Source organism: Phallusia mammillata, chromosome 2 (genome assembly GCF_965637545.1).
Source record: "Phallusia mammillata chromosome 2, kaPhaMamm4.hap1.1, whole genome shotgun sequence".
Lineage (NCBI taxonomy): Eukaryota > Metazoa > Chordata > Ascidiacea > Phlebobranchia > Ascidiidae > Phallusia > Phallusia mammillata.
This window is the reverse complement of record NC_137253.1, coordinates 22,876,316-22,903,957: the sequence shown is the minus strand read 5'-3', so window position 1 is coordinate 22,903,957 and position 27,642 is coordinate 22,876,316. Positions and strand designations below refer to the sequence as shown.

Here is a 27,642-nt window from a genome sequence, read left to right as displayed (position 1 = left end):
AACTTTTAAAGCTTATCAAAAAAGAGAGTGGTAAAGAAGGCTTAACAAAAGACTTGTGAATGGAGAAACAGAGAAAAAGAGAGAGGAGCTACTTGGCAAAGACAGGTCACTAGATTTGTGCTCGTGTGGTTTGACTGGTCTAGTAATAGTTCCAGGCTCAGAATTGTGAATCGCACACCACAGAAAGAACGAAAGGCACGGAAATCAGTTGAACGGGCCTTTGAAACCCGAACGGCGGTGTTTCCAAGTCACCGGCGGCTGCGCGGCGTGCAAGTTGCCGAGGGCGTAACCTACACCTTTCGAAGTTTCAGAGTTCATTTGTTCCGGTCGCTGGTAAGATTGATAAGAGTTCCTGGGCTTCGATCACTGGTATTTGCTGACTGTCAGAAAGGCCGGATTTTATATTGCGTGGAACGCTGGCAAGGTCATAGTCATGAACTTCTCACGGACGACTTGCATGTTGGTTTTCGCTACACTGTTGGTTGCAGCTAATATTGACTCTGCATTTTCTGCCAAAAGGACAAGACGACAAGCTCGCCGAAATAACAGGTATGACGCATCGCTAGTTTCACTTTTATACTTTATTTCCATATATACACGTAGTGCCCATAAAGAATGGCTTTGTACTTAATATACAGTAATTCTTTGTTGCTATTTGTGGCATATGATGTATTTAGCTAAGCTGTTTTGCTAAACGCTGCCGAAAAGTTATTGTGCTCACGGCGCCCGACATCGACGAGTCGCGAAATCTAAATAAACATTGGCCGGATAATCTTCATTCATGCGAAACTTCAAACAGAAAGTGAGATCTCATTAAAGATAGATCCCTTCATTTTCCTCTTTCATGGAAGCAATTGCGCCCTTTGAGTGCATACAACTTTGTTATCTCAGCGCAATGCTGTGGTGGTTAGGGTTTTAGAGCAAGGGTGCGATAAAGCTGGGCAATTCTGCACCAAACTTCGGCAACACTTAACCGGGTTTTCTAAAGTCGTCTGTATTAAATTTCCCGCAAAACTGAATGAGTCAACTTACACTGCAGCTGTGTATAAAATCGTATCAGCAGAAAGATTAAACGAATTAGCCCAGAAAATGGTATGCATAGCGGATGCTCTATTAACCACGAAGTACATAGCCCTGAGATACCATCTTTACAAGTTGAGAGTTCTGAAATTCATTGCCTGGGGTTTTCGATCACCCAAATGCTGATCTCAAATACTCATGAATCAATCCACTGAGTGCAGTGATCAATGTATGAACACTTTGTGAGCAAATCACTATGATTGCTATACTTTGTGCACAGCTTCGCAAATAGGTGCATGTCGTCGCTGTTTGGGAGGTAAATAAATGACGATCGTCTCATATCGTTCGATCGCAAGCGGCCCAAGGCAACTGCGGTAACGAGCGTTTTGTTGTCCCATCGCAGCAAATGCGATTAGCTGGCGAAATCGGAAATAAGTTGTCTTCAGAAATGGTGTAGTCACCAAACGGAGGATTATACTCGGGATGTTGACCGTCGCCGAACGGTGATCCGTCCGCAATTAGGATTTTACTTTAAGTGCTTCGATTCATTGGGCGTTGCACCTCGAGGGTGTTAAGTCGGTTTCCGATTCGGCCACAACGCGGCCTTCTTGAGCAAGCTGTCAATTTATTTGAAGGATCCGCAGTGATAAGCGGAAAGTGTCGTGCGTCAGACCTAAACTTCACCAAAGACATTTTCTCGTCCGCCACTCAAATCTTCGTACTGTTTTCCTTTACCTCTCCGAGTCCGTAGTCCGCCGGCTGTGTGCGTTTGCTCCACAAAAGCGAATGAGATAAAATCAAAATACCTTTGCGGTTTAATTGAAAGCGTCGCCGCAAAGCTTTTGGACAAAAATGAAAGGGGTCTTTTGAAGTTTGGTCACATATAAGGGAACTCAGCGAACTTCCCACGTATTCTTTGAATCGGTGTAGATTGCGGTCGAAGATGCTGCAGCGTAAATTTACCTTTTATGCCCAAACTTTGATAAAGCGTTTACAAAGGTGCGGTGTGCTATGTTGAGGTTCGAACTTTCGATTCAGCAAATATACCTGACCTTGTTAAACATAGTGGAAAAGTAAAGCAAATTTGATTACAAGTTCTAACGTTTGGCAAACTTTAGACAGCCGTGTTTCACCGCTGCCAGAAAAGCACTTGTACGGTCTTGTTGAGACTTCACTTGAGACGTGAATCAACAACTGGCTCACACTCCTAGCGGTGTCGAACCATTCCCTTTAAAGAGCTGCGTTCAGCATTAAAATCCGTGCCTGAAAATTAAAAATATCCTTCATGAATGGAATGGTCTGTCATTGAGAAAGCGAGCAAGGGTATTTGGTCGCTCCGGAAACGCACTTCGCTTTGCTTTGAATTCATCGCGAACAGGTCATTAAATGGTGTGGGAAACGGACGAGAGGAAACAAGGCCGTAACACTCGCACTTCATTCATAAATAACTCAATCGTTTGACTTTTTCTTTCCGATAAAAAGGAGGAAGCCCGTTAATAAACTTCGGGATTTGTAAATCGATTAGGGATCGTCGTGCCTAATTACGAAACCAAATACATGAAAGTGCCCTTAATGTGTTGCCAACATGGTCTATTAACTATATTAACGGATTTAGGTGCCCCCAAATGTGGTATTATTTCTAGGATCTCAGGCTTATAGCCCGTCCTTTAACAAGGGTAAATTTTTTGCTCTTTTTTTTATTTTAAATTTTTTTTAACTGAACGCCAAGTCCTCTCTTGAAGTATGGGGCTACTTTTCACCCAGTAGTGTAGTGGAGTTAAAGAAGCGCTTGCTAGATTTACGAGCGCGGCATTCCCGTTTTGTTGACCTTCCGGCGAGAGCGGTCGTTCTGTCTTCATAAAAACTCCCACCACCCACAAAGTATTTATTCGGGGCTACTGCTTTGGACTTTTTGCGATAACGTTGAAAATGCACATGAAAGTGAGTCAGTCGACCTTTAAAGTTTGCAGGCCTGACATTTAAAAACACTTCAAATGTATGGGGAAGTTTATTTTTAAAGACTGCTTGCGTGCTGTTGAATCGACCGAGGCGTGAGTTAGAGGAAGCTGTTGAGTATGTGATTTGTATGTAAGCGATACATCCTTTGCACCAAAGTGGATTTAAAGCAGGTGTCATAAATATTACATCACATGGATTGCATTTGACAAACACCTACCAACATTCGCTTGTCATATGCATCAGACGCTATGACGTCTTGCTTTTGACGTCAGTTAACGAACCCACACGACCACGATTTGACGCGCTAACTCGCTTCCGACTTTTGACGATTCGACGAACAACGCGATTGTCAGCTGAAAAAGTTTGGCATTTGCCGCCTAACACGGGAAATAACCAATGGATCTAACTGGTAGCACAAATACTTTCACATAAGCTTCCAATGAACAAATACATGTGGGTTGTGCGGCTTGTTTACAATTTGCATGCTCTTATTGTTTAGCAGCGTGCTAATATCGGCTTTTGTAATCTAATGATGCCTTGTGTTTTATGTTTGTGTTCTGCTATGGCTGATACGTTTACATTTCATGTGTTTTGCCTCAGATACAGTTCATACGGAAGTTACTCTACTAGCCTGTACACGCGTAGGCGTTCCAAATCTGGCAATAATAGGGCAAGGTACGCCCAGCATGTTTTACACATTTGTCAACCCATAATCTGTGAATAAACATTTAAACATTACTCACAATACAGTTGATCATGTTTTTGATGCTTTTGGTTTGCTGCATGTGTATAATTTTGTTATGTTGCATGATAAAGCTATGAGTGTGATTAAGTGCATCTTGCCTTACTTCTCCAATAAACGTTGGAGGCATGATTCCCAGATTTCAAATTAACAATATGCCATAAGTTATGTCAGTACGAGAAAATCCTTACATTGTAATCAAATTCAGGAAACATAGCATTAAGTATAATCATATAATTTATCCTAGGTAACATGGAAAAATATTCCGTGTAATGAATAAATAGCCTACTCGATAATAAGGGGATATACAGACGCTTTTCAAAAAGCCATAAAATTAAAGTAGTCGGAAGGTTGATTCAGTTTCTTTACCCCTGGTTTAATAAACCCACTTTGCACCAGCACGAAAACTATTCCTGTCAACTTTACAATATCTTACGTTTCCAATTACATTGCACCAAATTTATGTTCTAACTTACAACCGGAACGTGATTTTGAAATATGGAACGAACTATTTTACTCTCCACAACACGAATGCTCAAAAAACACTAATTGTTTTATTTTGTATCAATTCACATTTCGCAATGCAAAACAGGTAAACATTTTGCTCGTTGCAGTACTTCTACGTCGCCGAATCTTGAACTTGTGCCGCGTACAGCTGACAAAAGAACCATATATACTGGTCGATATTGTGCCTATCCCACCACAAAGCTCGTCCCACAACGATATGTGAACGGGTCACAGACCTACCTAAAAAGGGTTGTATCGCATTGTCCGTGGTCAGCTTTGTATTGCAACCCCAAAGTGAGGTAAGTTGAAATCATTCCCTCCAGCTTAAATCCCGTGGGCAACAACCGAGTGTGGTAGTGCCTTAGTGCCTAAACCGGGGCCCAGTTGCACAAGCATTTCGCTTGTACTGATTCCAGAACTTTCGTTAAAGACATAAAACAGTGACAACGTACGTTTTGCCGCGACATCACTTCGCCTGTAATGTATTTAGCCAAGGTTTAGTTATCCTAATCACATCTATCATCGGTTCGTTTAGTAAGAAGTATTCCCTTAAGTAAGATGCAGTAATGGGCTTGCCCGCCTTTGCTCCCTGGGGCCCTTGTCTTTCATCGTGTTCCTGACCATGGCCCTACTACGCCTGCGTACGTCACTAAACTTGTGCTTTGCTTTTAGTTACGTCATAGCCAAACGTCGCAAATACGCTATGCGTATGCAAGAACTGTCGACTGACGAGTGGAGATGTTGTCCAGGATTTTCCGGAGAAAATTGCGAGAACGGTATAAGCCTTTTAATACCTTGCCGCATCAAATACTGGAGCAGAAACCGCCAACCTTTATAAACTTTCGTTAATTCCAATAGATCGACAATGGTTAATAGATTTAATACGGCTTGTGTGCTGAAAGGAGGTTTATCTTTGGCCGATACACACTCGAACTAGAGTAACCTACTCTTCACATTAGTTTACCCTAATCACGGTGGCGTCTGTGGCGATAATTCACTTAACAGTCTGCAAGGCGGTTTGTGTACGATTGATTGCCGAGGCTGTGTAAGCTATCAAAACGCAGCGAATATTTGATTGGCGAAGCTAAGTTATAAATAGCAAGCGTCCTGGGGTAATCGGAAACAACGCGCTGTTTGCAAAAAGTCAAGGATTTCCATGAGCAAGATGCACCCCGATGCCCTTCAACACGGGGTATCGCAATCGTGTAGGAACTCTAAACGAAATCATAGAGCTTCAAAACGCGATTTTATAATGTTGATTTTGTTACCATTAACGGTACCACATATTGTCGCAAGCAAGTGACACACCGTTCAGGTAGACGGGTATGTATACTCACTGCTGTCACAAAAGTTCAATCGCTGCGGGTGCTGGAAACCAACCGCCGTCTTTCAATCAGTCTAGGTCGCTCGACTGACCGCCAATGTCTCTCGAGCCTGAAAAAATCACAAGGTTACACGCTCGCGTAATAACAACTTCGATCGTGGTAATCGCGCCTGTAGCCCTACATTTCAACGCTGGAAGACTGCTTTTAGTTGTCACTCCGGACAAGGCCATGAATACAAAGTTAAGGTGTGGCAAGGTTTGAGCGGGTTCCCCTGTATTTGAATGAAGCCAATCTGTGTTTTGCGGTCTGGCTTATGAGCTTCGTGCTGGATTTCAACGAGCCGATATCCGCCGTTGCTTCTCGACGCTTGTTGTGTTTTGGTGGGGCTTGGATACTTTGATCTGGATGTGCTTGTCTATTGCCAATAGTTCATAATACACTGTCAATCGATTGCAAAAGTTTATGTCAGTTTCGTAAACTTATCGAAGAAGGTCAATATACGCGAATACAAATACGCAACCAGGTGTGCCTGGCATATATTTGTTGTGCCAGCAGAGCACTATGTGGCCTGAAAGCAGCTATTTGTTTTGTTGGCTATCCTATACTTGAATACGCACTGTAAACTTCCGAATATTACCTAACGAGTATATTTAGCTAAAGGACGATCGAAATAATACTAATGTGTCCACACGCAAGATTAAAGGTCAAGGAAACCGCATACTTGTTGGGGATTTAGGTTAGACTAGATAGCCAAGTTGTTGGGCACCCGCTCAAACCCCAAACACACGTTAGACATGCTTGGGTGGCGAGATGGTACGCAAGCCCGCCCGGCGCTAATCAACCTTACAACGGAACAGGTGCGGTTTGGCTGGGTTTCTTCTCGGAAATGCTTGTAGGCCAACAAACCAAATATTTAATCTAAAACCACCAGACCGCACGACCAACTAATTTGCAGGAAGCAGCAACAATCAAAGCGTTGTGAAAACTTTAACCTTGACATTGTTGCACTGTATTATCACGCATTTTCTGTTTTCTAGTGTGCTACAACTGTTCTAAGGTGGAGCAGCTGAACCAGCGCATTGACGATTTATCGCAGCAGGTGAGAAAAATATTCTCCTCAGAGTTGGTGAACACGTATATGAACATGATCGATGTTAGCCGCATTTTTGAATGACGTTTAAACTTGTGTAAACAAACATATTCATCGAGAATATAATTGAACTCTGTTGGCCTTAGGTGGCGACCTTCTTTTTGTCGAATTTTTCGGTAGTTTTTAGCATATGATACACGGCATGAACTGGCAGTGGTGTTTGCCATTATTATGCGAGTGAAGACAAACATAACAGTCGAGGCTAAGTGGCGAATTTGGCACGAACTACAAACACTTGATCAATTAGCTTTTGTGAACGCCGTCATTCAAAGCGTGTTTGCATTAGATTTTAGTGCTCTTGCTGCAAACAAATCTTAAGTCGAATATTTTAGAAATGTAAAATGTGTTATCAAGCACTTTTCTGATGATTTAATATTTACGTGTCTTTTAAAAACACCCTAACTAATTGAATAATAATGCATTTTTAGGTCATAAACATTCAAGCGGCAGGCAGGAGGCTTGGGAGCGAAGGAGCATTAGTATCGGTTTCTGTCCCTCCGGCCGGTCCTGTTGGTCCGCAGGGGCCTGTGGGCTTACGGGGACCAAAAGGCGAACCAGGAGTAAATGGAAGTGATGGTGCCCATGGCCTCATGGGGCCACCTGGTGTTCCTGGAATGAAGGGCCACAAGGGTGAAATAGGAGGTATTGGTAAGCACGGATTTCCGGGTATGAACGGTTTGCCTGGACCCCAAGGCCTTATGGGAGAACCAGGACCTCCAGGAGAAGCTGGCTTGAGGGGAATGAAAGGAGACATAGGTGGCATTGGCCCAAAAGGTACTGAAAGTGTTTTCTTTTACATGAGAGTCCAATACTAAAGTCACGTTTTTAACAGGTGAACCTGGAATTGCTGGAACTCCCGGAAATGATGGAGTTGACGGTAATCCGGGTGAGAAAGGTAAAAAATTCAAACAGTTTGTTTATGCCACATACGGTCACTTAACTTTGTCTTGTGTAGGCGAGAAAGGAATGACTGGTTTGGCTGGGCCTAAGGGCGAGCCGGGCACTCCGGTTAACATTTCGGGTGTAGCTGGAGAAAGAGGCCCAGCAGGATTGCAAGGACCACCAGGTCCTCCGGGTTCTCCAGGTGTTTGCGATTGTTCTCGTACTGCAGAAACAAACAACACTGAGTCAACTACAAACGGTAAGTTTCTCCCGCTCTAACCATTTAGTCCAACTGCATGTTGAGGCCTCAAATGCGGTGGAAATAGCTGTGGAAATCGTCTGAGCAGTGTTGGTCGCATTTACTGCGAGTTTTTGCCTTTCGCTTACTATGTGCAAGCACGTTGCGTCGTAAATCTTTTGAGGCCAACAAAGGCTTTCTTTGTTTCGAACACTCGTAAAAATTCATTGTGTTTGATGCAGTTGCTTTGACATTTTGTCAATCGTTAAGGCGAGAGAAAAATCCACTCAGTGTCTTCAATAGCTATACGTACGAGTTGAATACACAACGTTATTAATGACGCCTCATTGGCGGGACCGAAATAGAGGACAATTGAACAGTGCCACTATGCGGATAAACAACCTCCTGAGCTTTTGTTTGTGAAACAAAACAACCTTTATAAACCACGAGTCTTACGTTAAGTCGGTGGTGGTGTTTGATTTGTCCATTTGATCACTTGGCGTCCCTTCTATTGTCAAATATTTAGTTTTTCCTCGAATCCATTTGCAGTTGACATTTATCGAGTAAAGGGTTAAAATAAGAAGTAATGATATGACTGATTAAGGCTGGTTTTAGATTGACACCCTAGCGGTATGTTTGTAACTTTCGTATTACCGGGAAAATCGTTTTTCTTTATGCGCGTCGCGTTACACAGAGATGGGTACGGATCCACTCAGCGGCCTAGGTGGGGCCACCGAAGGTCCGGCCACCGTCGATTTTTGCGCCAGCCTCCTGTGGAAGCGTTTTATAATGGATATAAGCTGCGACTTCGACGAGGAGAACGTCCTCTCGCTGCCCGGTCGTCGAAGGAAGCGAGACGATCGTCACTACGACGCTACAAACGAGACAAAACGGAAAGGTGGCACGCTGTGTCTCTTCGAACCAAGCAGTCGACCGCCCGGTTCGTCAGGCTGGGTCATCGACTCTGAGCCACTTCTGAACCGCCGCGACGACCCTGCGGCCAATTTAGTTGATGAGACTGACGATGACGATCTGTCGTTGCACGAAGACAAAAACGCTTCTCGATTAGCGAGCAACAGCACCTCCTCCGTCAACTTCTTCCTTACTTTTCATCCAACTACCTCAGACATCGAAAATCATTCGGTGGCCACAGTTTCAAGTCCCTTCTTTGTCAACCCTTTAAAGGGCATCTGCATGACGTTTCGATACCTCATTCGCGGACGCAGAACTGAACGTCCCTGTCTACTGATTTACCTCCTGTCATGCAATTCTGGTTACCGGATACCAGTGCTTAACATAACATCCAACGGCACTGACGCGTGGGAGCGGGGTACTGTCCCGTTGCCCGAATACAATCGACCTTTCCAGGCCATTTTCGAGGCGAGGGCAGGACCGGGCGCTCTGGTGTCCGTCTCTATTGACAACGTCGTGTTTTCGGCCTGTGGTGAGTCTGGCTTTCCAGAACCGCCTGTAGATGTGCGTGGTGTGTGCCCGGGTAGCTGATTGGTGGACTCACACGTACACGGCACCGCCTGACCTCTTTGCAGAAGGCTCACACAAGATGTACGCTGAAACTCGAACTGTTCAACAGCGGCTTAAACAGATTTTGTGTCCGCATAACGATTAAAACATTTCTGCGGCGGCCAACGCTGCAAAGAGATCGGCTGGAACCGGAATGTGGTGAAACTGCTTGTAGTCGTGTGTTCAAAAGCAATGTTTGCCACCCATAATTGCTCACCGTCGCTTTAGTAATCCTCATGATGCAATTATAATCAGGAACACTCATCTGTCAGTGCATGTGTAGGTTCGGTGTAATTGAGTCACTTCTTTGGTACGCTTCACTCTCGTAGTGTGTTTTTGCATGCGGTAGGTGTCAACCACATCATTGCCAGGCGTATTTCTGCGGCACAGTCTCCCAAGGCGTATAATTCAGTACTGCCCAATGTAATCTGCTTCACGTACTCATGTAATAATTTGCAATCATTGTTTAGCACCCAATGATTCAATGCTTTATACACCATTTTCCATTAAAGGCTCAAAAGTCAATGTCGCAAATTTATACAATGCATGTATTATTTGGGTGTATTCAGTGTGGCTTTCTAATTGGTGTGTTTGCCGGTGCTGTACTCCTTTAATGGGACGACGCAACATCATCGAGCCCATTGTTTGTGTGAATTCAGTTACAAAGTGTTTTTTGTGATTAGTTGAGTAAAAAAATTTGGCCATAGCATGCAAGTAATTTGTTGAGTGGTCAGATTTGTTGTAGCAGCATGAGTAGCAAGGTGTCACAATTGTACCGCGTGTTTTTGCTTCAATTGTAGGTAATTAATCGTTTGCTGTGTATTATTTGATAATTGTCACTTGAGAAAAAGCAAATATTGTGTCTCAATATTTGCATGCAGTTAATATTAAAAAATAATAATATGTTATTTTTATGCTATGCCAAACAGGATCGAATACATGCATAAGCAATGGTCAAGTATACGCCGAGGGTGACCTATGGAAAGTGGCCAATTGCGAAGAATGCCTTTGTCTTGATGGCGAGACGATCTGTTTTGAAATTCTTTGCCCATCCTTGAACTCGTGCAAATACAAATACAAGCCGGAGGGATATTGTTGCGAAGTATGCTGTGCACATCAGATTGAGTCTGAAGATAAAGGTACCGCTTTCTAATAGACTGAAAATAGATTGTGTTTCAAGTGATATGACACACCATTTAAAAAAAACTAAAATCAAAGTCAGCATAGTATAAGTACCCAGAATACGCAGGGAAGCAAAATGTTATTTACTAATAGGCATTTGGACGTTTCCATATTACAAGTGTCGTCACCTGGAACATCATTTAAGTCTTAAGACATGATGAAAAAAAAACAGCAGTTAAAACCAGGGAGTCGAACCGGAACTGAACCCGAACCCGCGAACCGGTTTGAGCGGATAATTTCCCGAACCGCTATTTACGATTTTCTAAAAACCCGAACCGGAGTTGAAACCTATATTTTGTTTGGCGTTGGACCCGAACCGGAACCGAACCAGTAAAAAAATGCAGTCTGTTTTATATTTTATGATTTTTTTGTTCAAAACAGCGCACTGAAGAATACGCGAGATAACACATATAGGGCGTGTCAAAAATAACAGCACACGGTCAAAATTATTTTGGAGTTTGATAAGGCCAAGTAGATGATGGGTAGAATTGAACTGAAACATTTGAACAGGTTTAAAAACCGCAAACCGGTTCGGACCGGATAACTTGCCCAAACCGGAACAAAACCCGAACCCGAAAATATACATTTTTAAAAACCGGACCTGAACCCGAACCCTTAAAAACAAAACCAAGTGAACCCGAACCGAACCTGAACCCATATGACAAGCGGTTCGACTCCCTGGTTAAAACTCTGTTTAATATTTAATTGAACATAAAATTTGAGAAAATGATACAATAATAACTCCTTAGAAGTCTGCAACCTATTATATGAGTTTCATTACATATCAATACATAAAAACGCGTTTTTGCAGAGGGAAGTGCTGAGAGTGGGGACGAAGATGATGGATCAAGTGAAACGGTTGTCACGACAACGGCCACCACCACAACATCATTAGACGAATACGACGACTACACGTACGTAGGTTACGAGGGATACGACAACGAGCCATCCTCATCCCGGTTTAGAAGATCGTTTGATCCTCTCGGATGCCCAGTGATTGTGAGAGTTGCCCCAACTGGTGAGTACCGTAATGTCACGTGGGAAGATATGACTATAATTTTGGCAAAAGTTTATGCTTGGCCATTTGATTCCGTACGTATAAGCCTAAAAGCTTTTTATGGCTCAGTGGTGCAGGCTCAGGATTATCTGTAAACCGACCACACGCAAATACGAACAAGCGCGTTCTATAACATAAATATCTGGTTTTGACAAAGTTGTTTAAACATATAGTTTTAAACTCGTACTGAAGACTAACTTGCAAAGCGAACACTCTTATTGTTCAAAACATTGTAAACAAAAGTTATGGTGCACCGTTTGTCATCCTCTTGACCTTTGTGGTATGAACGTCCCGTCTGTATGAAAAGTATGCAACCTGTTTTCAACGTCTGAAGTCGCTCGTACATGGCGACACTGTTATCTCTTGAGGCAATTTACATGGGCAAGCAATAAGCGTTTCTTGCATTTGTTGCATTAGTTTAATCTGCAACACTTAACTTCGGAATGTTTGGCGCTCGGTTCGGGCAAAGCTGATTGATCAGCACTTGAACCCGATTGCAACTCGCCTCTTGCTCCCGTCACGTCGCAAAGGAAATATTAAGTTTCCAACCTAACACGCATGGAACGCATCGTTTATGTTATGCTGCACAGATTTCTACTTGGCGATTTTTGATTGCTGTCAATTTTACCCAAGCCTATTAGATACATGTGGTAGCCTAAGAACGATATGGTTGCCCCCCAATGCTTTGTCGATATAGTTTAAAACACTGGTGCAAATGAACAATATTCATGGGCAAACGGTGACATCCATTTAAAACGCTGTATTGCGCTCTAAAACACACAAAAGAGAAATAGGAACAACTGATATACTGCATTGACGCTTTTTGGAGCAACATTCTGAAACATTATATCGGTGTGTTAAGGTTCCGAAACAGTTTGCTTGCTACCACGGGATTCTGGACCTTGTCGTGGTCGCTTCCCCAAGTATCACTTCAATCAGCACACACAGGCGTGTGAGTTATTTACATACGGAGGATGTGAGGGAAATGCAAACAATTTCGAAACCCCAGCACAATGCCAGCAGATGTGCGATCCCGAATATCCACCACAGACTACCCCGATTGGTAAGTGATAGTGTTGTGATTAATAGGTGGTCACGTCCAAACTGCACCTTTAACCGAATTAGCCTAGAGGCCGCTTGCTACATTCTGCCTAACTTTGGTGATCGACATATAAGACCTGGGTGTGTTTTGAGTTAGCGGAAATATGGTATAAGTGTCAAACGTCATTACGATAATAACTGACGACGCTCTGGCACGCAGCGTCCACGATCCCCGCTCGCTGCTTCGACTCGGTCGAGCCGCGACCATGCAATGACACTGAAGCGAGCTTTTACTACGACGCCGGAATCGGCAAGTGCCTTCAGTTTACCTACGGCGGTTGCCAAGGCAGTACCAACCGATTTCCCAACGCCAGCATTTGCACGCAAGTCTGCAAAGGAGAATTCATGCAAAACGGCGTGTCAGTCAGATCAACTAGAGAGCCGACGTCAATCGGTATGACGTCACGACCTGTGGTTGCTGCATCCCATACTTAACCGTCGCTCACAGCCATGCGCCACATCTGTGCAATGATGTGGGTGGTCATAAAGTTGAGCTAACTGACTTACACGCTCGTTGCCGAAGTTTGAGTTTGGACTACATTTAAACATGCATGAAAGCCATTCTAACATGTTCCTTCTTTTATGTCATTGCAAGTTAATCACAAGGGTACCATGGAATGAATCATTTTGCCTGAACATTTGCAAATCATCCTTATTTTGTTCAGTTCGTTGTCTGTGTAACAAGCCTTGCCGTGTTCATCTAGAGAGCGAAAGGCGCAACTTGCCATACAAATGTCGGTTCCCTCGAAGAGAGGGTCCTTGCAAAGCATTGATGCCACGGTTCTACTACGACAGTGCGGAGGACCGATGCAAGCTTTTTAACTATGGTGGTTGCCAGGGAAATGCGAATCGGTTTCACACTCCTTGGGGCTGCCGGGACACTTGTGGTGGTGGAGAGCCTGTGTACGAAACCCCAAACAAAGGTAAGGAAAAATAATGAGTGTCTTAACCGAGTATCTTTGTGTGAAACAGAATCACATTCTTCGAAAGGACTTATAAAGTGATAGAAAGGTTTTTTTAACTCTGAAAGGGTTTTCGTGGCGAAATGTATCAACTTGGGGCAAGATTTAGGCGCGAGCTGTTAACTTCTATTTGTTTTTCATCTTAGTAACAAAAAATTTGCCCGCTCGCTGTTTGCTGCCGAAGAAAAAGGGTCCTTGCAAAGGTTCCTTACAGCACTTTTACTACAATCCGGAAACCGACAAATGCCAAATCTTTGTGTACGGCGGTTGTCAAGGAAACGCAAACAACTTCGAAGAAGCTGAAGAATGTGTGAGCGTGTGTGGGGGAGTCCCCAGTATTGTTTACCCTCCACGGAACCGCGCGGCTAGTGGATTGACATCAAGTGGATCCGGTAAGGAATTAAAATAATATCTTGATAATACTGGTTTCACATTTATAAAGGAATTCTCAAAATGGAATAGCCTACGTGTGATTATTTATGTTTAAATCTTTCAATGGTCTTCTGAAAGCTCTTAAATACTACCTTGCCTACCATATTTGTGGTTTTGCAGCCGACGGTGCACCCGGTCCGAATCTCAAGTGTTCCCTGCCTCTACAAGAAGGTCCATGCAAGGCCGGGCTCTACAGATACTTCTTTGATCAGAGGACGAATCTCTGCTCCGTGTTCGTATACGGCGGTTGTCGCGGCAACGACAACAACTTTGAGACGGGCGAGGAATGCAAGAAGGCTTGTGGTGGCGACGGCTTCAACTTCACTATCACACTGGAGAGCGACCTTCAGGGTGAGTCTGATGTATTTCAGTGTTGTTGTGTAAAGGGTGCGCCCGACACTTTGCATGTATTCCATCAATCGACGCTTTGAGTTTGCGGTAAGGATTTGACGTACCGCGTTTTGCTTTTCGCCTGTTTGAAATCATGGAGTGACAGGGACGTGGTATTTAGGACACGTAGGCATGCCATCTCAAACTACAAGTTTAGCTACAGAAGAGTGGTAACATTTAAATAAGGCACTATTTCCAGGAAAAGTAACTTATCTTGTAGGCTTTTTTGGGCCGATTCGTCAATTTACTCGCATGTAAACAATACCGTGTTCATCCATGGTGGGGGAGAGATGAGTAAATGACATAACACATGGAAGAACATTTATTCCTTGCTTGCGGAACAAATACGATTTGGAATAGGATTTAATAAATCCTAAAAATAAAATCAGTTATAGAAAGCAAACACAAATAGACTATTGATCTTGATGCCATTTTGGGATATCGTTTATTGAACGAGTACAACATTTTCAAACATGTTTTTACATGGTCCATGAGAATCCCGTGGCCCGACCATAATGACACTGTTGAAATAAATTGTCAGGACAAGATTTGTCGGAGATCTTGCCTCATATTGAAAGTCGGCCCGAAACAACTATCGGACCTCCAGGAGCTAAAGGTGAAAAGGGTGCGCGAGGAGCAAGAGGGCCCCGTGGCCGTCCCGGGACCGGAAAAAGGGTAATTATAACATTTGTTTCTTTGGTTTCGACAACTTGCTACGAAGGAAAGTTGAATTGCCTTTAGCAAATATCAGGCAAGCTGCTATTGGATGTCATCAGCCCTGCCCCTTCAATAACACATAACCTTGCAGTCACCTTATTACCAAATTTCAGTGATCCTTGTTGCATGTGCTTTGGAATGCTTGTACTGATTCATGTTTATGACAATATTTGCTTTGTATTGATTGTAGGGTCCCCGAGGACCACGAGGACCACCAGGTCGAAAGGTAAGCAGGATTACTTCTTCATTGCATGCGGTTTCGATTAATTAAATTGCATGAATATATTCATTGATATAACTGTCAGTTCTTTCGAAAGCGTTTGAAAAAGTAATGTAGATTGATAACATCCCTTTGATGCCTTTTAATAGGCCACAAAACATCCAGTATCGACATAATTGATATTTTTTGTAGAGCAAAGAAAACAAGGAAGCTACATTAGGCGCGGTGAGTATCTTGTTCCTATGTAAGTGTAGTGTTTAACATTTGTGGGGAAAAACTAAAACTGAAATGTCGGTGTAAGAGCGTGAGTCGACGCCTTCAAAAGCTCGACCGTAAAGTGACTGAGACATCAGAATACTTCAGTCGTATGCACATCGTCATTACGGACGTGCGCAATCGACTGAGCAGCCTGGAACTGAATGCGAACAAGCTGAAGGCCAATAAGGAGAAGTCTCCTTCCAACAACGACAAATGGCTACCTGGTAAAAAAAAACAGCACCAAGCACCAAAGCATGGAAATGCTCCACATGGGTTTATTACTTATATCCCATAATAGCACGCCAGTTTGTATTATGGGGTTCATTTTCGAAATAGCGCGGATACTTTATGTTGAGGTCACCTTGTACCACTTGTTTACTGTTTGCGCATGGACCACCTGTATGTTTCACTTCACAGGCATTGAGCCCTGCAGAATTTCTGGAAATGAAGAACACGATCGCATCGCTGCAATCGCGAATCGTTTTCTTGGAGCACCAGTTTTTAAATAACCTTATGCCACCCGACGACCACTCGGGAGGTAAGATAGTCGATCATCGATGCACTTGCAAAGTTACGCGCCTAGTTTAGAATCGAAAAGTTGTTAAATTTGGGCAAAGAAATGTTTAAGCCGGGGTGCTGTTACACTAACATGTATGTCACCACCGGCTAATTGCACGTGTGACCCTTTGCACAGTCAACGTTTTTGACTAAGTTTATACCTTGCTTAGTGGACCAATCATTGAGCTAATTACAGATTTTGGTTTCTCACTAATTTGCATTCTTGGAACAGGTGAGATTGAAGAAGTGGTTGTTCCCGATCTCATCAATCACGGATTTAATAGCGACCTTCCGGGTTTATTCAGTAACGACAACACCAGCTCACCTGTCGAAACGCCTACAACGGTATGTCAGGATTCCATATAATGTAGCCTATACAGATGCAGAAGTAATTTTTTGGTTTTATCTATTAGTTTCATTGGATGCATACACTATTGTTATCAATTAAGCAAAATATCAACGAGTGCCTTAGTTTACTGCTGCACATAATTTGGCAAATTGCATTTTACAAACTTCACCGAGTTGTCATTTATTTTTGCAGGACTTTGTTGGTGTAGAAAATGATGAAACGCCGGGTGGCCAGTAACCAAAGACTAAACGTCGCGTAAAACGCAAACCTAACCACCCGTCGTCGGCGGTGTTGCGAGCCCCGCCATGACAGCACAACCAACAGTTTCGTGCCGCGGACGACCAAGTTTCATTTGTGGTCGCACTCGCGGATCAAAGAAAAAAAAATCATCCTTGCCATTGTTCCATAGCGTCCCGCAGACGTACCTTTATGTTCACCTACTGGTTGCTATTCTTTTCCTTTTTATTTAATGTTACATGCCTTGTGCGTTCAGTTATGCTCTTGCAAGTGCACTTTTCTTTCTACGTCGATGTTCTACGTGTTCCGGCGATTTTCTCCGTAGTTGTTTTCTATTGTCTTGATCTTTTGGATCTCGTTTATCGCATTGCATCACGCCATACCTGATCTTGCGCGAAGTTCTATTGTGCCTTTTTTGTTGTGATTTAGACGATGTTTAAGCGTGCCTTGTCCAACATTTTTTACCACCCGCAGCTCGTATTGTTTCACAATCCGCTATCTTCTGCTCCTCAGCATAAAACACATGGACGAACATCTGTTTTTTCACGCACCTCGACGTTGCTGTTTACCGTTTTTTTTTCACCTCAGTTTCGCAACCAATCGCATCGGATGGAACGAAACACCACGCAATAAATTTAAACTTCTACAAGTATTTTTATCAGTCACATACCTGCTTCAGTCAGAGTTGTAAGAGAACTGGACTTGTCATTACAAGCCGGTAACCCGACGCTTTTTCTTGAAACAAAGCATTGGAATATGGTGAATTTGAGGCATTAAATTATGCCGAGTGTGAAGTCAGGCCTGTTGAGCCAGACATGCAACTTGCCGCCTTCGTGTGGAGTTTCCAATGCGTTTGTTAAATAACTACTAGATTTTTCAAAAAAATCAAACATATCACCGTATTTGACAGCTAACAAGTTGTCAAAATCATGTCTATAAAAGTAATCCTTAAACATAAAAGGTTACCCTGGCAGAACATCAAGTTCAGGTCATAGAAGTGCAATTCTACGTCCGTCTGTGTAAGTAGAAACGTATGTGTAATTAACAAAAGAAGCAAGAAAAATAGTTACAGCAGCTGGCTTTTGTGAAGTCTGCCACCCGAATTGGTTTGTAATGACGTCAAAGCGTCATGTAGCGTATAAAACTAAGCCAACTTCGTTTAAAAATGCCAGGCAGCTCGTTGCAGCAGTTTGTGCGCTTCCTGAGTGCCGGCGCAGAGTGGTGAGAACTGAGTATTTAAAGCGGAGACGCTGCGGCCACAAAAGGAAACCGGCTCCCCTTGCCCAACAGGTGCTTTGTTGGCAGTTAAACAAGGGTTTACGGGAAGGTTTGGTCATTGTCGTGATCAACCGCGACGCTTTATGCGCCGAGCAGTTGACGCACGCGCCTTTATTTGTTTCCTACGCTGCAACATGGGTGAGCAATACTCACAATGACTGCCAATCGTACAGAAGCACTTGTTTTTCGCGTCCGCCGATTGTATCGATTGATCTACAACAGTGGTTCTCAAACTGTGGTACGCTAGAACTTTTTAGGTGGTACGCGAGTAGTTTTCTGCTATAGCTATTAAGTCCGATTTAAAATTGCAACTCAACTGACCCAACTGATCGGCCCTGGTTTGGGCGAAACTCTTGTTTTGGACATTATTTTAAAATTGCTAAATATGCTGGTCAGGTTGAGAAAAGGGGCCTATTTCTTGGTCTATCCATTCAAACGGGGTTTAGTGGTACGCGATCCATATAAGTTTGAGAATCACTGATCTACAACATAAACCTGCGGCCGGGCACGTGGCATCGGCGTGTAGCATGATCGAATGTGATAGGTTTAGCCGCAAATCCGTATCAAAGTTGTAAGTGGGAATGAAATTGGGCCCGAACACAGACCTATTCAAACTCTATTGAAAAGACAACGCCAGAAAGTATATCAAAATTCGGAAACAACGAAGTGTGAAGTCAGGCCCGAATCAAGCCCGTTTTGTTGAAACTGAAGCCCGAACACGCACCCGGCCCGACGTGTACGTCATAAATACGATATTTTTCAAAAAAGATGCAATATTTCGTCAAGCAATAAAAAGGCAAAAGTATTCACTGATGTATTGTCATAAAATTTGGTCACAAAATTACAGTACTCTCGGTCACGGAATTCGCTTTGCATCAGCCCTTCGAAACTATCGCATTTCGAAACCACCACAGCTGCATTTTTTGCTTCATTAGACAAACGGTTGTTTGAGATGTTTACTCTCTCTTACATCATGACTTGAGATTCAAACATACGGCCATCTGCAAGCAAGTCGAAAACTTTAATGACATTAAACATAACAACGGCGCGTTATTTCCAAACGGGATGAGTTCCTCCGCCGGCATTGCATCTGCTTGTGTCGCAAACACCTGAACAATATACTTACAGCTCTTCGACGCCATCAAGCGGCAAATAGCAGTAACATGATTTCTATTGTTCAAGCATATCCTGCAGCGACACGGGAAGGTAAGCATCACCGGCCTTCTGAAAGATAACGCCTTTGTCGATGTAGACAACGTGTTCGCCAAGACGATAAAGCGTCTGACCGTCTCTGTTCTTTGGCAAGGGCATGAAGAGCATTCCCCGTTCCTCTGCACGCATTTGAACAAGATCTTTGAAACTTGAAGGCACGGATGACGCAGGGGCAGTACGTTGATATCGATAGTCCTACAACGATAAGGTCAAATTGTTTATTGTAATTCAAACTGCAAACGTGTTCTGTCCGATCACGCTTGGCCTAAGCATGTCTGATTGGTCAACGACCACATACACATACATAAACTACAAAATTAGGCTTTTGTGACAAGCATTCGAACTGCTAGAAAAAATCCAAATTTTTGGTGTATGCCTAAAATAGAGACGCTGGCATTTGTAAATCTAGTCGTATGCCGCAAGTTCAAGCACATGCTTTTTAGAGGTAACGCAAAGTTTTAGTGCGCAGCTAAAAAAGATCTCGTTACGGGACAGGTGAAAGACTACTGTTTGTGTTAGCAAACCAATGAAGGGCTAGGCTTGGGCCACCAGTCTTACGTAGTGCACACACGCTCTAAATTTAGCTTGTAGTGAATCTTTATTTCAGTTTTACAAGCATTAGGAACAAAAGTTATTTTAAAGCCAATGAACCAATTCTGACCCCCCCCCAGCTATTTCGTAATATAAATGCAGAACAAATAGTCCCAAATCGGCTTAAATCATTCCTAAATTTTAAATTGTGAGGTGTAATCTATGCTTACAGACCGTTACCGAAGTCACCCGGCAAATCCGATTACATTATAGCATCAAACAAACAATGACAGCACAAAACAATGAAATGATTTAAATCCTTAATCCGAAACCCGGTCCATAAAGTACGTGATATGTTTACCTTTTTATAGACGTAAGTTGCGATTATAGGTCATGACGTATGGACAAAATAAAGCTACGTCATGCGATCTGCTATCATGTACAAAAGGGTTGCAGCGCAGTAATAAGGTCGCGCAATTGTACACTTTACACTTTTCACCTCTTGTGGTGCTTCCGGTTGTTCATATTCGGTCGGTTCCTGCTTGAAGCCTTCCACCGCACGATTCATCATTTTCAACGCCTGTTTGAACCTGTCCTGTGACCCGTATTGAAATCGTCAATTACAGTAATCATGTTTCGCATTATAGTAGAAGTGAATTTTTATTTTAGTATGCGTTGTAGCATGCACATTTTAAACGCCGGTTCCATCTGTGTTGTGTAAAACATATTGAATACATGGTAATTAAAATGTGCCTACACATGAGTCATAGGCAGAAACCTAAAAACTTTTATTTGGCCCAGTATCCCATCAAATGACTTATTGCCCACGTGATGACATGACACAAAAAGTCAACAAGCGTTCAGACTTTTACACGACAAGTAGACTTAAAACATTTGCTTAATACCATTGCCTGCCAGGAAAAATTGATCACGCAGGATTAATTCGACCACACGTACGGTTTGTTCCATCTGTAGTTACATATCTTCAGCCGGTGAACTTAATTTACAAACCAGAAGACCGCTATGTAACAGTCGTGTGTCGATTTTACAAATTTTGTTTGCAGTCATATACCTGCACCATATGACAATAGCGCCACCAGTCGCATTTTTGAAATAAAAATGCTGTACATCAGTTTAACCAACTCTATTGCACATACTTTAACAAATGAATTGGCACTCAGTTCTTCCGAAAACATTGACTTCCATCCTGTGTACCACTTGGTGACCTCGTCAAAGTCGGCGTTCCCGTTCAGCCAAACGCTGAGCGCTTGGAGCCATTTAGAAAAGAAATGTTTTTCCAACAAAGTAACAAGGCTGGGTAGGGGGATTAAACCCTTAAAAAGACGGGTAAAGTCGTTGCAAATATTGTGGACTGAGAATAACAATCACTCACCTCCCATGCCACCACACATTCGAAATCTTGTAAATCCTGTTTTCTCGGATCCACCACAAATTCTTGGAGGCATTTTGCTGAGGAAAAGAGGGCAGTGTGAGACACAGTGGCTAAATGGATTTTTTACGCATGTTCAGAATATGAAATTACAACGCAGAATCAAGCAAAACTTGACGATCCAAAGTACAAAACTATTCGACCAAGTACTACACATTTCTAAATTTTAGGCAAACTTAAGTCTAAGTGTTGGACTTGAATAGTCTAAAAAAAGGTTTAACGGTGTTTTCAAAAAGGCAAAAATTTTTGACACAAAATTGTTGTATTGTTTTTGCTTCATTTTGGCGTCATCCTAGGCCAGTACGACAAACTACCCGATAAGAAATTAGAGCAGTCTATTTACGATTTTTCGAGCAGCAAAACGTTAGCTAGAAAATACTGGCCTACACTACAAACTCTGCGGTGTTGCATCGTGAAAGTCATATCTTGGCACAACTGTCTGTTGCACATATCAATATACAGGGCAGTTTTGCATGTGAGTATTTAAAAGCTTTACCGAGCTTAGGCAGGATTGTTTTGATGATGAAGGCATCCCAACTTCCACGCGAAAAAACCTTCTGCCACGGTTCCAGAATGATTCGGGCGGACGGGTCACGTGGGTGCCACATCTGCAGAGCTGTTGCAAGTTTATGTCTGATTGGTCCATACCTGTCACATGGGAAAACAAACAAAAAGTTTATACTACACAGTCATACTCCATACAACACACTCGTTTTCGGTATTATGATTTAATCATACATACATCATTGATGTGTAAACGATATTTAAGTTAGTTCAAATGTTGGCTTTTTATAAATAGTGTTAAATAGCTGTGATTAGTCATGAATGTCTGTTTTGGTTGTATTCATTTACAACGTTTTTAGCCAAAGTGTGGACGAATAAAAATTTTGTAACATTGAAAATGGACAACATTTCAGTGATACGTTTGAGAATTTTGTTTTTGCAGTTCGGAATTGATAACCGCCTCGGACCGTTCAACTGTTTGAACAGACCGAGGCGTTTTCGAATGGGGGTAGAAAGTTACCGTCCGCATCTTACAGTGATTCGAGCCTCTCGTGCATGTGTGGCAACCACGGGTGGATCCATGAATGGAGAGGAACCGGATCGGTTAAGGGGTTCCACCTATCCACTTCCTGTTGCAAACGGGGTAGCACCTATTGTAAAAAATCAAGTGCAAAATTAAGCTAAAGTTGATGTTAATGATGTTTAAACATTAAAGGTAGTTTAGTTACCAATTTAAAAAGGTATTTAATCACTAGGTCGATAATACAAACAAAATTGACATTTGATAAGTACCGAATAGCGTTTAAAAAGGCCCTTATGTAGCTCAACACGTAGTACACAAATTTATTGCAAAATCGCAGATAGGTAAAAAATATCGACCAGTTGGTTAAGGACATTTTCCAGCATCCAAGATGGCAAGAATGGCATCCATTGCTCGATCAAATTTAACATGGGTTCGCAATCATGAGGATCCCATGAGAGAAGAGCTGTCCGGACAAATGGCATCCACACATCCCACATCATGTGTTGGTAAACATCCGTATCCTCACTTACATTCTAAAATATATAATTTGACACCTTAAGTGATACGAATGCAATTTACATTTCAGTATGTGCAGCATGTGTATGCAAACATTATACACAACCTGCAACACTATGCGATACAAATTTATACTAAACTATTTGTATCGGCGGTCGTTGATTTCAATTTCAGAACCTAGGATATAAAGACAATTTTGGTATGGATAAATTTTAAGAAAATATTTTTTGGAAAAGAAAATATTACTACCTCAGTAGACATAGGTAGCTATCTGCACATTATTGTAACTCTCTAGCTCACACTGGCGGTCGTTAGTAACAAACAAAACCTGAAATGTTGCCTAGCATTGCAATAAAATAGTCCAGGCCTTATTGAGAAAAACTATTTTGTAAGGGTTTGGCCAGGTAAACAAAAACTAAAACATTTGATGAAAAGGGTTTCTTAACAGCTTATATCAAAAAAATTAGGTTGCATACCTGCACAGCATATGCAGATTTGTCAAGTTCGAACAATAACTTCCATCGTTTCATTTCGCTGATTCCAAAACGTGGATCTTTCAGTGGATTCCAACTAAACACAAAATTTAACATGTTAATAACTTGCCCCAAGAAGTTTGAATTTGCACTTTTTGAAACATTGTAGTTCTGAATTTGTGGACAATTTTTTTTTATTCTTGTGTAATAATTTCTGACACATTATGCAACCTTTGTACAAGCTATTGCATAGGTGGCAGCTCCAATGATAAAGAGACAAAGACACAACAATTCACTGTGGCTTACTTCGCAAAATATTTTTGTAGTAAAGGATATACCATTACCCTTGCTAGGTCGGAAAGCTCGAACATCCTATATTCTGCAAAGTACTTTTCCTGGAAGACAGAAATGGATTTATTCACGAAATCACATATTAAAAATTTTATTAGCATATAAATTTGGCTTTAAACAATATACCTGCAGCTCAGCAATTACTTCGGCAAAATGATCAAGTAAATCTTCATTGTTGCCTTCTGTGGTTAATCTTTCCTCACAAAGTTGAATAGTTCTCAAAACAGTCTAAATGTACAGAAAACTAAAGACACAGAACTCGGGAAAACTATGTTAAAGATACCAGGAACAACTACACAACTTTTTCAAATTGATTAAAGTTCATGACAAACATTAGGTTTTACTCGAAGAAGATACTGATAATGCTGTTAAGGCAAAATATATGTATCTTAAAATCTTAAGGATTAATGACTTAATGTTTTTCATGAACCTTCAACAAATAGACATAAGGTATATTATAGTCTTTATCTACCAAGCAACAAGCTGGGCGATTTTTTTGTAAGTAACTATTACAAAAAACTTTACCTCAACACGATTTATTTCATCTGCCTCTTTCTCCAAAGTTTCCTCAAGTTTGGTGCGCTGATGTTCAAGACCGACCGATCTATCATCTTCATATTGCTTCTGTCTATCCACCTGATACAGTAAGAAAAATAAGCACAGTTACGAGCAGATGAAATTAGGTGCAAAAACTTTAACTTGTTTGCAATTCATAATAAAAAGGTGAAGGTAAATACAGATAGTATCTTTTGTTCAGTTTCTTCAATCAAAGTATCAAGGTTGTGAAGGAGCTCAGGACATGAAAAGATTCCTGATCGATCCTCTCTTTCCTCTGCTTCCACATCACTCTCAACATCGGATCCTGCAGCAACTCTTCCAGCAATTGCATGATAACTGTAAAATAAGCATTGTAGAACACAACATTCAAATATAGATGAATGCTGAAAATGGCATACTGATTAAATGCATTTTTTGTATTTCAACTATTCAAATAAAGTATTCATTTCTCAAATGAAACCTTGAATCTAACCATTAGAAGCATTAGACAAAGCACGACTAGCTATACAACCCCGGACAAAGCATCAGACTTGAAGTAAGAGAAAATTTATACTATTTTGGTCAGGCCTGTAAAGAATGTAAACTTTGTTCAAACAAACAAAACTTTTCAATTATCCCTAAATTATTAGTTTAACTTTATCTAATCTTACCCCGAAAAGACTTTCTTCTCCTTTCCAGTCATATCAATTACTTTTACATTTGCTAAACCACTGGTTGGGGCAGTTGTGGGCTCAGGGGATGCTTCTTTTCTTTTTCTTGCTGTTTTCCCGCTTTTCTTAAGTTCTTCAATTGTCTTGTATTTGTATTTTGGTTTCTTTTGTTTTGGCTCATCACCCTTTCTCCACTGTTGTAACTCCGACTAAACATAATTTTAGGTCAAGCACAAAACAATTCCAAAATCAAACGCCTTTTATTTCCTTTTGAATACAGTGTTTTTGGACATTAATAGATATTTTAAAAAGGAGGTAAAATATAATTTTAACACTTTTAATGCGGTTGACCATATCTATGTCCAAAGACGTTTTGCGAAGAGTGCGGATTGACTTAAATTTAAGTCAAAAGTTTTTGATCAAAAAGGCGGCTGTCTGTTAATGTACGTAGAGACAGCCCACACCATAAAATGTGTGATCGGCGCATGCCTTGGGCAACGGTTGGCGCGCATTAAACTTGATTATATGAATGGAGTCTTGTTTCATTACAATGTAACAAAGGCAACTTTACTTGCAAAGGCTTGAGGTAGTTATAATGTATAAATGTTCGCACAAGTTAAATTTAAAGCAGTAAATTATTGTCTAGAAGTTTTCCAGTGCATAAGTTGTAACATTACTTCCATTGTAATTCGTTATTGATAGTGTTGAGGCCTTGCAGCAGACAGGACAATGCAATTGTGTGCAATAATTAAAACAATTAACAAAAGTCTGCACTGAGCGCATGTTTGTGTGATTGCTGGCCACACTGAAAGTGTTAACGAAACTTACTTTAAATTCTTCATCCTCCTCATCTTCAGAATCTTGTGTCGGAAAATGAATAAGAGACTGTTTGGTTCTTTCTGTGCCTGCTGCTCCAAGCCCAACCTTCCTCACCCGTTTGTGTGCTTCAATGGGATTAACAATACCCTGATTTCCCTTTCCAAGTCCCTTGCCGACCTTGTAACCCATCTTTTGCATCAGTTTCATACCTAAAATTTAATACATTTGGTACAGATGTAAAAGTACCAACTTCATAAATCATATGCTTCTTACTCTGAATCTATATACTAAAATACCAATATACAACCTTTATAGCAAACTGACCAACCTAGTGTTAAATCAAGTAAAAATCATTCTTACCTATTCCTTTTGTATGCCTCTCAAAACTAGCAAATTTCTGGTCCACTTTCTCCTTTTTACCCTTAGTTTGTAAACTGTATGTAACTTTTGATGGTGCCGCCTTTGGTTTTGTTGTAGCAAAAGACTTCTTTGACTTAATGAAAGCTTCACCCCTGTACAAAAAATGCATGTTAAAATAGGTATTTTATTCCTATAAATGACTTAAAACGATTTCCATTAATTCTGAGATTTAAAAAAATATTTTAATCATGAACATTGCTGCCAAGGAACTGGTGTATAAAGAATATACCATGCATACGTTTCAACAATCTCTGTTGTCATCATCAGTGCAAAAAATATTAATTGAAGAAATGCATAAAAATACTGTAACCGATAATAAACCTACTTTTCATTTTCATTAGTTGTTTCCTCATTCACTTGTTCTTCTTCTTCTTCTGGAAGTGTTTCAGTTTGTTTCAATCCTCCACTCACAAAGTTGACTGGTGTAGAATATTTCTGTTTCTTTTGCTTGAATGTACTACACAGAAAATCAAACATTGTCATACAAACAGTATAATAAGTTATAGTCATTCACATACTTTTAAACTTTATTAACATAGTGGTTTATTGCATATTTGTCACCAACACAATGTTTTAGACAGTTAGAAGCACAAATACAAATTTGTTTGTTAAATTTATGATAAGTGGGCTAAGTAAATTTGCACTAACAACAATATTCTGGTTTGCTAAACCTTTCAGTGCCATGAATGTTATATAATGAGATAAGTATACAATTAAACTGTGTTGTTAGTAATGTGTTTTCAGGATTGTATGGTACAAGTACAAAACATCCAGTATGCGGTGTAAGGCAGCTGTACTCTATGTTTCAAAAAATTTGGACACCTTTTTTGGACTGCACATGAAAAATTGGCACTCGGTTAAAATGGTCTTGCATGCAGCCTTGGAAGTCATACACATGTGCGTGCAGGACTTAGTGGCCACACCCGTTTCTTGTGGGAAACTGCCATATTCTACAGCAAAAGACAATATTTGATACAGTTTAGTAAAATAAATCTTACCTCCAGCCACTCTCTTCCTCAGTGGCCCACATTCCATAAAGAGCATCTTCCCGTGTTTGCTTGAACGTGGGGCGATCAGGATTAAACTCGTTGAGCAAATCGCTGTTGCTTAAGCTAAAGCTTTCTACTTCGTTTCCGTCGTCCGAATCGTAAACACCAGCCATGACGGTTATCTTTTGGCAGTTCCACAGACAATGGAACCCAACTGCATTAAAAGTATAATGACTGTTTGTGTCAACAAACTGTATTTAGCTGTTCTCAATTATTTTGTTCCCAAAGCACATGTTTTTTAAATGTTGCATGCTAAAAAAAGTAAAATACTTTCACATTAGACATATTTAATTCGGATAACAATTATTTCTTTTTTATACAGCTTATTAGAAGAAACGGTTTGGAAACCTAATTCTGAGAATTGATTAGATCAGTTTGTTTAAAACAGCTTTCTTTTGCATTTTTATTTGTTGTTTTTCAGGTTCACGCGGGTGGTTCCAACAAACTACTAAAACAAATCCCACAGAAGTAAAACACGTACTTAAACTGACCCGATTAGCG

General features: G+C 41.3%; 2 protein-coding genes across 7 annotated transcripts; one reads left to right on the top strand and one right to left on the bottom strand.

The window, feature by feature from the left end:
* The first annotated feature begins 69 nt into the window (after nucleotides 1–69).
* LOC145212454 (uncharacterized) lies at nucleotides 70–17,459 on the top strand. Of its 6 annotated transcripts, XM_080080570.1 has the most exons (22): nucleotides 122–549; nucleotides 3,580–3,654; nucleotides 4,336–4,527; nucleotides 4,901–5,004; nucleotides 6,591–6,652; nucleotides 7,132–7,477; nucleotides 7,536–7,598; nucleotides 7,659–7,844; nucleotides 8,518–9,267; nucleotides 10,274–10,483; nucleotides 11,338–11,544; nucleotides 12,446–12,646; nucleotides 12,845–13,078; nucleotides 13,389–13,607; nucleotides 13,793–14,038; nucleotides 14,199–14,429; nucleotides 15,010–15,143; nucleotides 15,376–15,411; nucleotides 15,598–15,630; nucleotides 16,081–16,201; nucleotides 16,454–16,566; nucleotides 16,763–17,459. In XM_080080570.1, the coding sequence occupies exons 1-22, from the start codon at nucleotides 434–436 to the stop codon at nucleotides 16,805–16,807; spliced, it is 3,924 nt and encodes a 1,307-aa protein (XP_079936696.1). In that variant the 5' UTR covers nucleotides 122–433; the 3' UTR covers nucleotides 16,808–17,459. The 6 variants fall into 6 exon arrangements, with proteins under 6 accessions (XP_079936701.1, XP_079936696.1, XP_079936697.1 ...); XM_080080571.1 differs by lacking the exon at nucleotides 3,580–3,654; XM_080080572.1 differs by lacking the exon at nucleotides 12,845–13,078 and having other exon boundaries at nucleotides 125–549; nucleotides 13,350–13,607.
* A 1,424-nt stretch (nucleotides 17,460–18,883) lies between these two features.
* LOC145212456 (tuftelin-interacting protein 11-like) lies at nucleotides 18,884–27,420 on the bottom strand. The gene is made up of 17 exons (XM_080080576.1): nucleotides 27,091–27,420; nucleotides 26,418–26,549; nucleotides 26,033–26,184; nucleotides 25,682–25,881; nucleotides 24,854–25,062; nucleotides 24,383–24,539; nucleotides 24,171–24,281; nucleotides 23,772–23,873; nucleotides 23,601–23,689; nucleotides 23,298–23,391; nucleotides 22,662–22,838; nucleotides 22,317–22,432; nucleotides 21,775–21,926; nucleotides 21,222–21,298; nucleotides 20,986–21,162; nucleotides 20,328–20,423; nucleotides 18,884–19,492 (listed from the first exon to the last, which is right to left on the bottom strand). The coding sequence occupies exons 1-17, from the start codon at nucleotides 27,252–27,254 to the stop codon at nucleotides 19,256–19,258; spliced, it is 2,442 nt and encodes an 813-aa protein (XP_079936702.1). The 5' UTR covers nucleotides 27,255–27,420; the 3' UTR covers nucleotides 18,884–19,255.
* Nucleotides 27,421–27,642: the final 222 nt, after the last annotated feature.

Coding starts and splice junctions, on each gene's coding strand:
- LOC145212454 (XM_080080570.1), top strand. CDS start 434: ATGAACTTCTCACGGACGACTTGCATGTTGGTTTTCGCTACACTGTTG. Junction 6,653..7,131: donor TTGACGATTTATCGCAGCAG/GTGAGAAAAATA, acceptor ATGCATTTTTAG/GTCATAAACATTCAAGCGGC. Junction 16,567..16,762: donor CTGTCGAAACGCCTACAACG/GTATGTCAGGAT, acceptor TTATTTTTGCAG/GACTTTGTTGGTGTAGAAAA.
- LOC145212456 (XM_080080576.1), bottom strand. CDS start 27,254: ATGGCTGGTGTTTACGATTCGGACGACGGAAACGAAGTAGAAAGCTTT. Junction 24,282..24,382: donor CTGAACAAAAGATACTATCT/GTATTTACCTTC, acceptor TTACTGTATCAG/GTGGATAGACAGAAGCAATA. Junction 21,163..21,221: donor AATGTGTGGTGGCATGGGAG/GTGAGTGATTGT, acceptor CGTCTTTTTAAG/GGTTTAATCCCCCTACCCAG.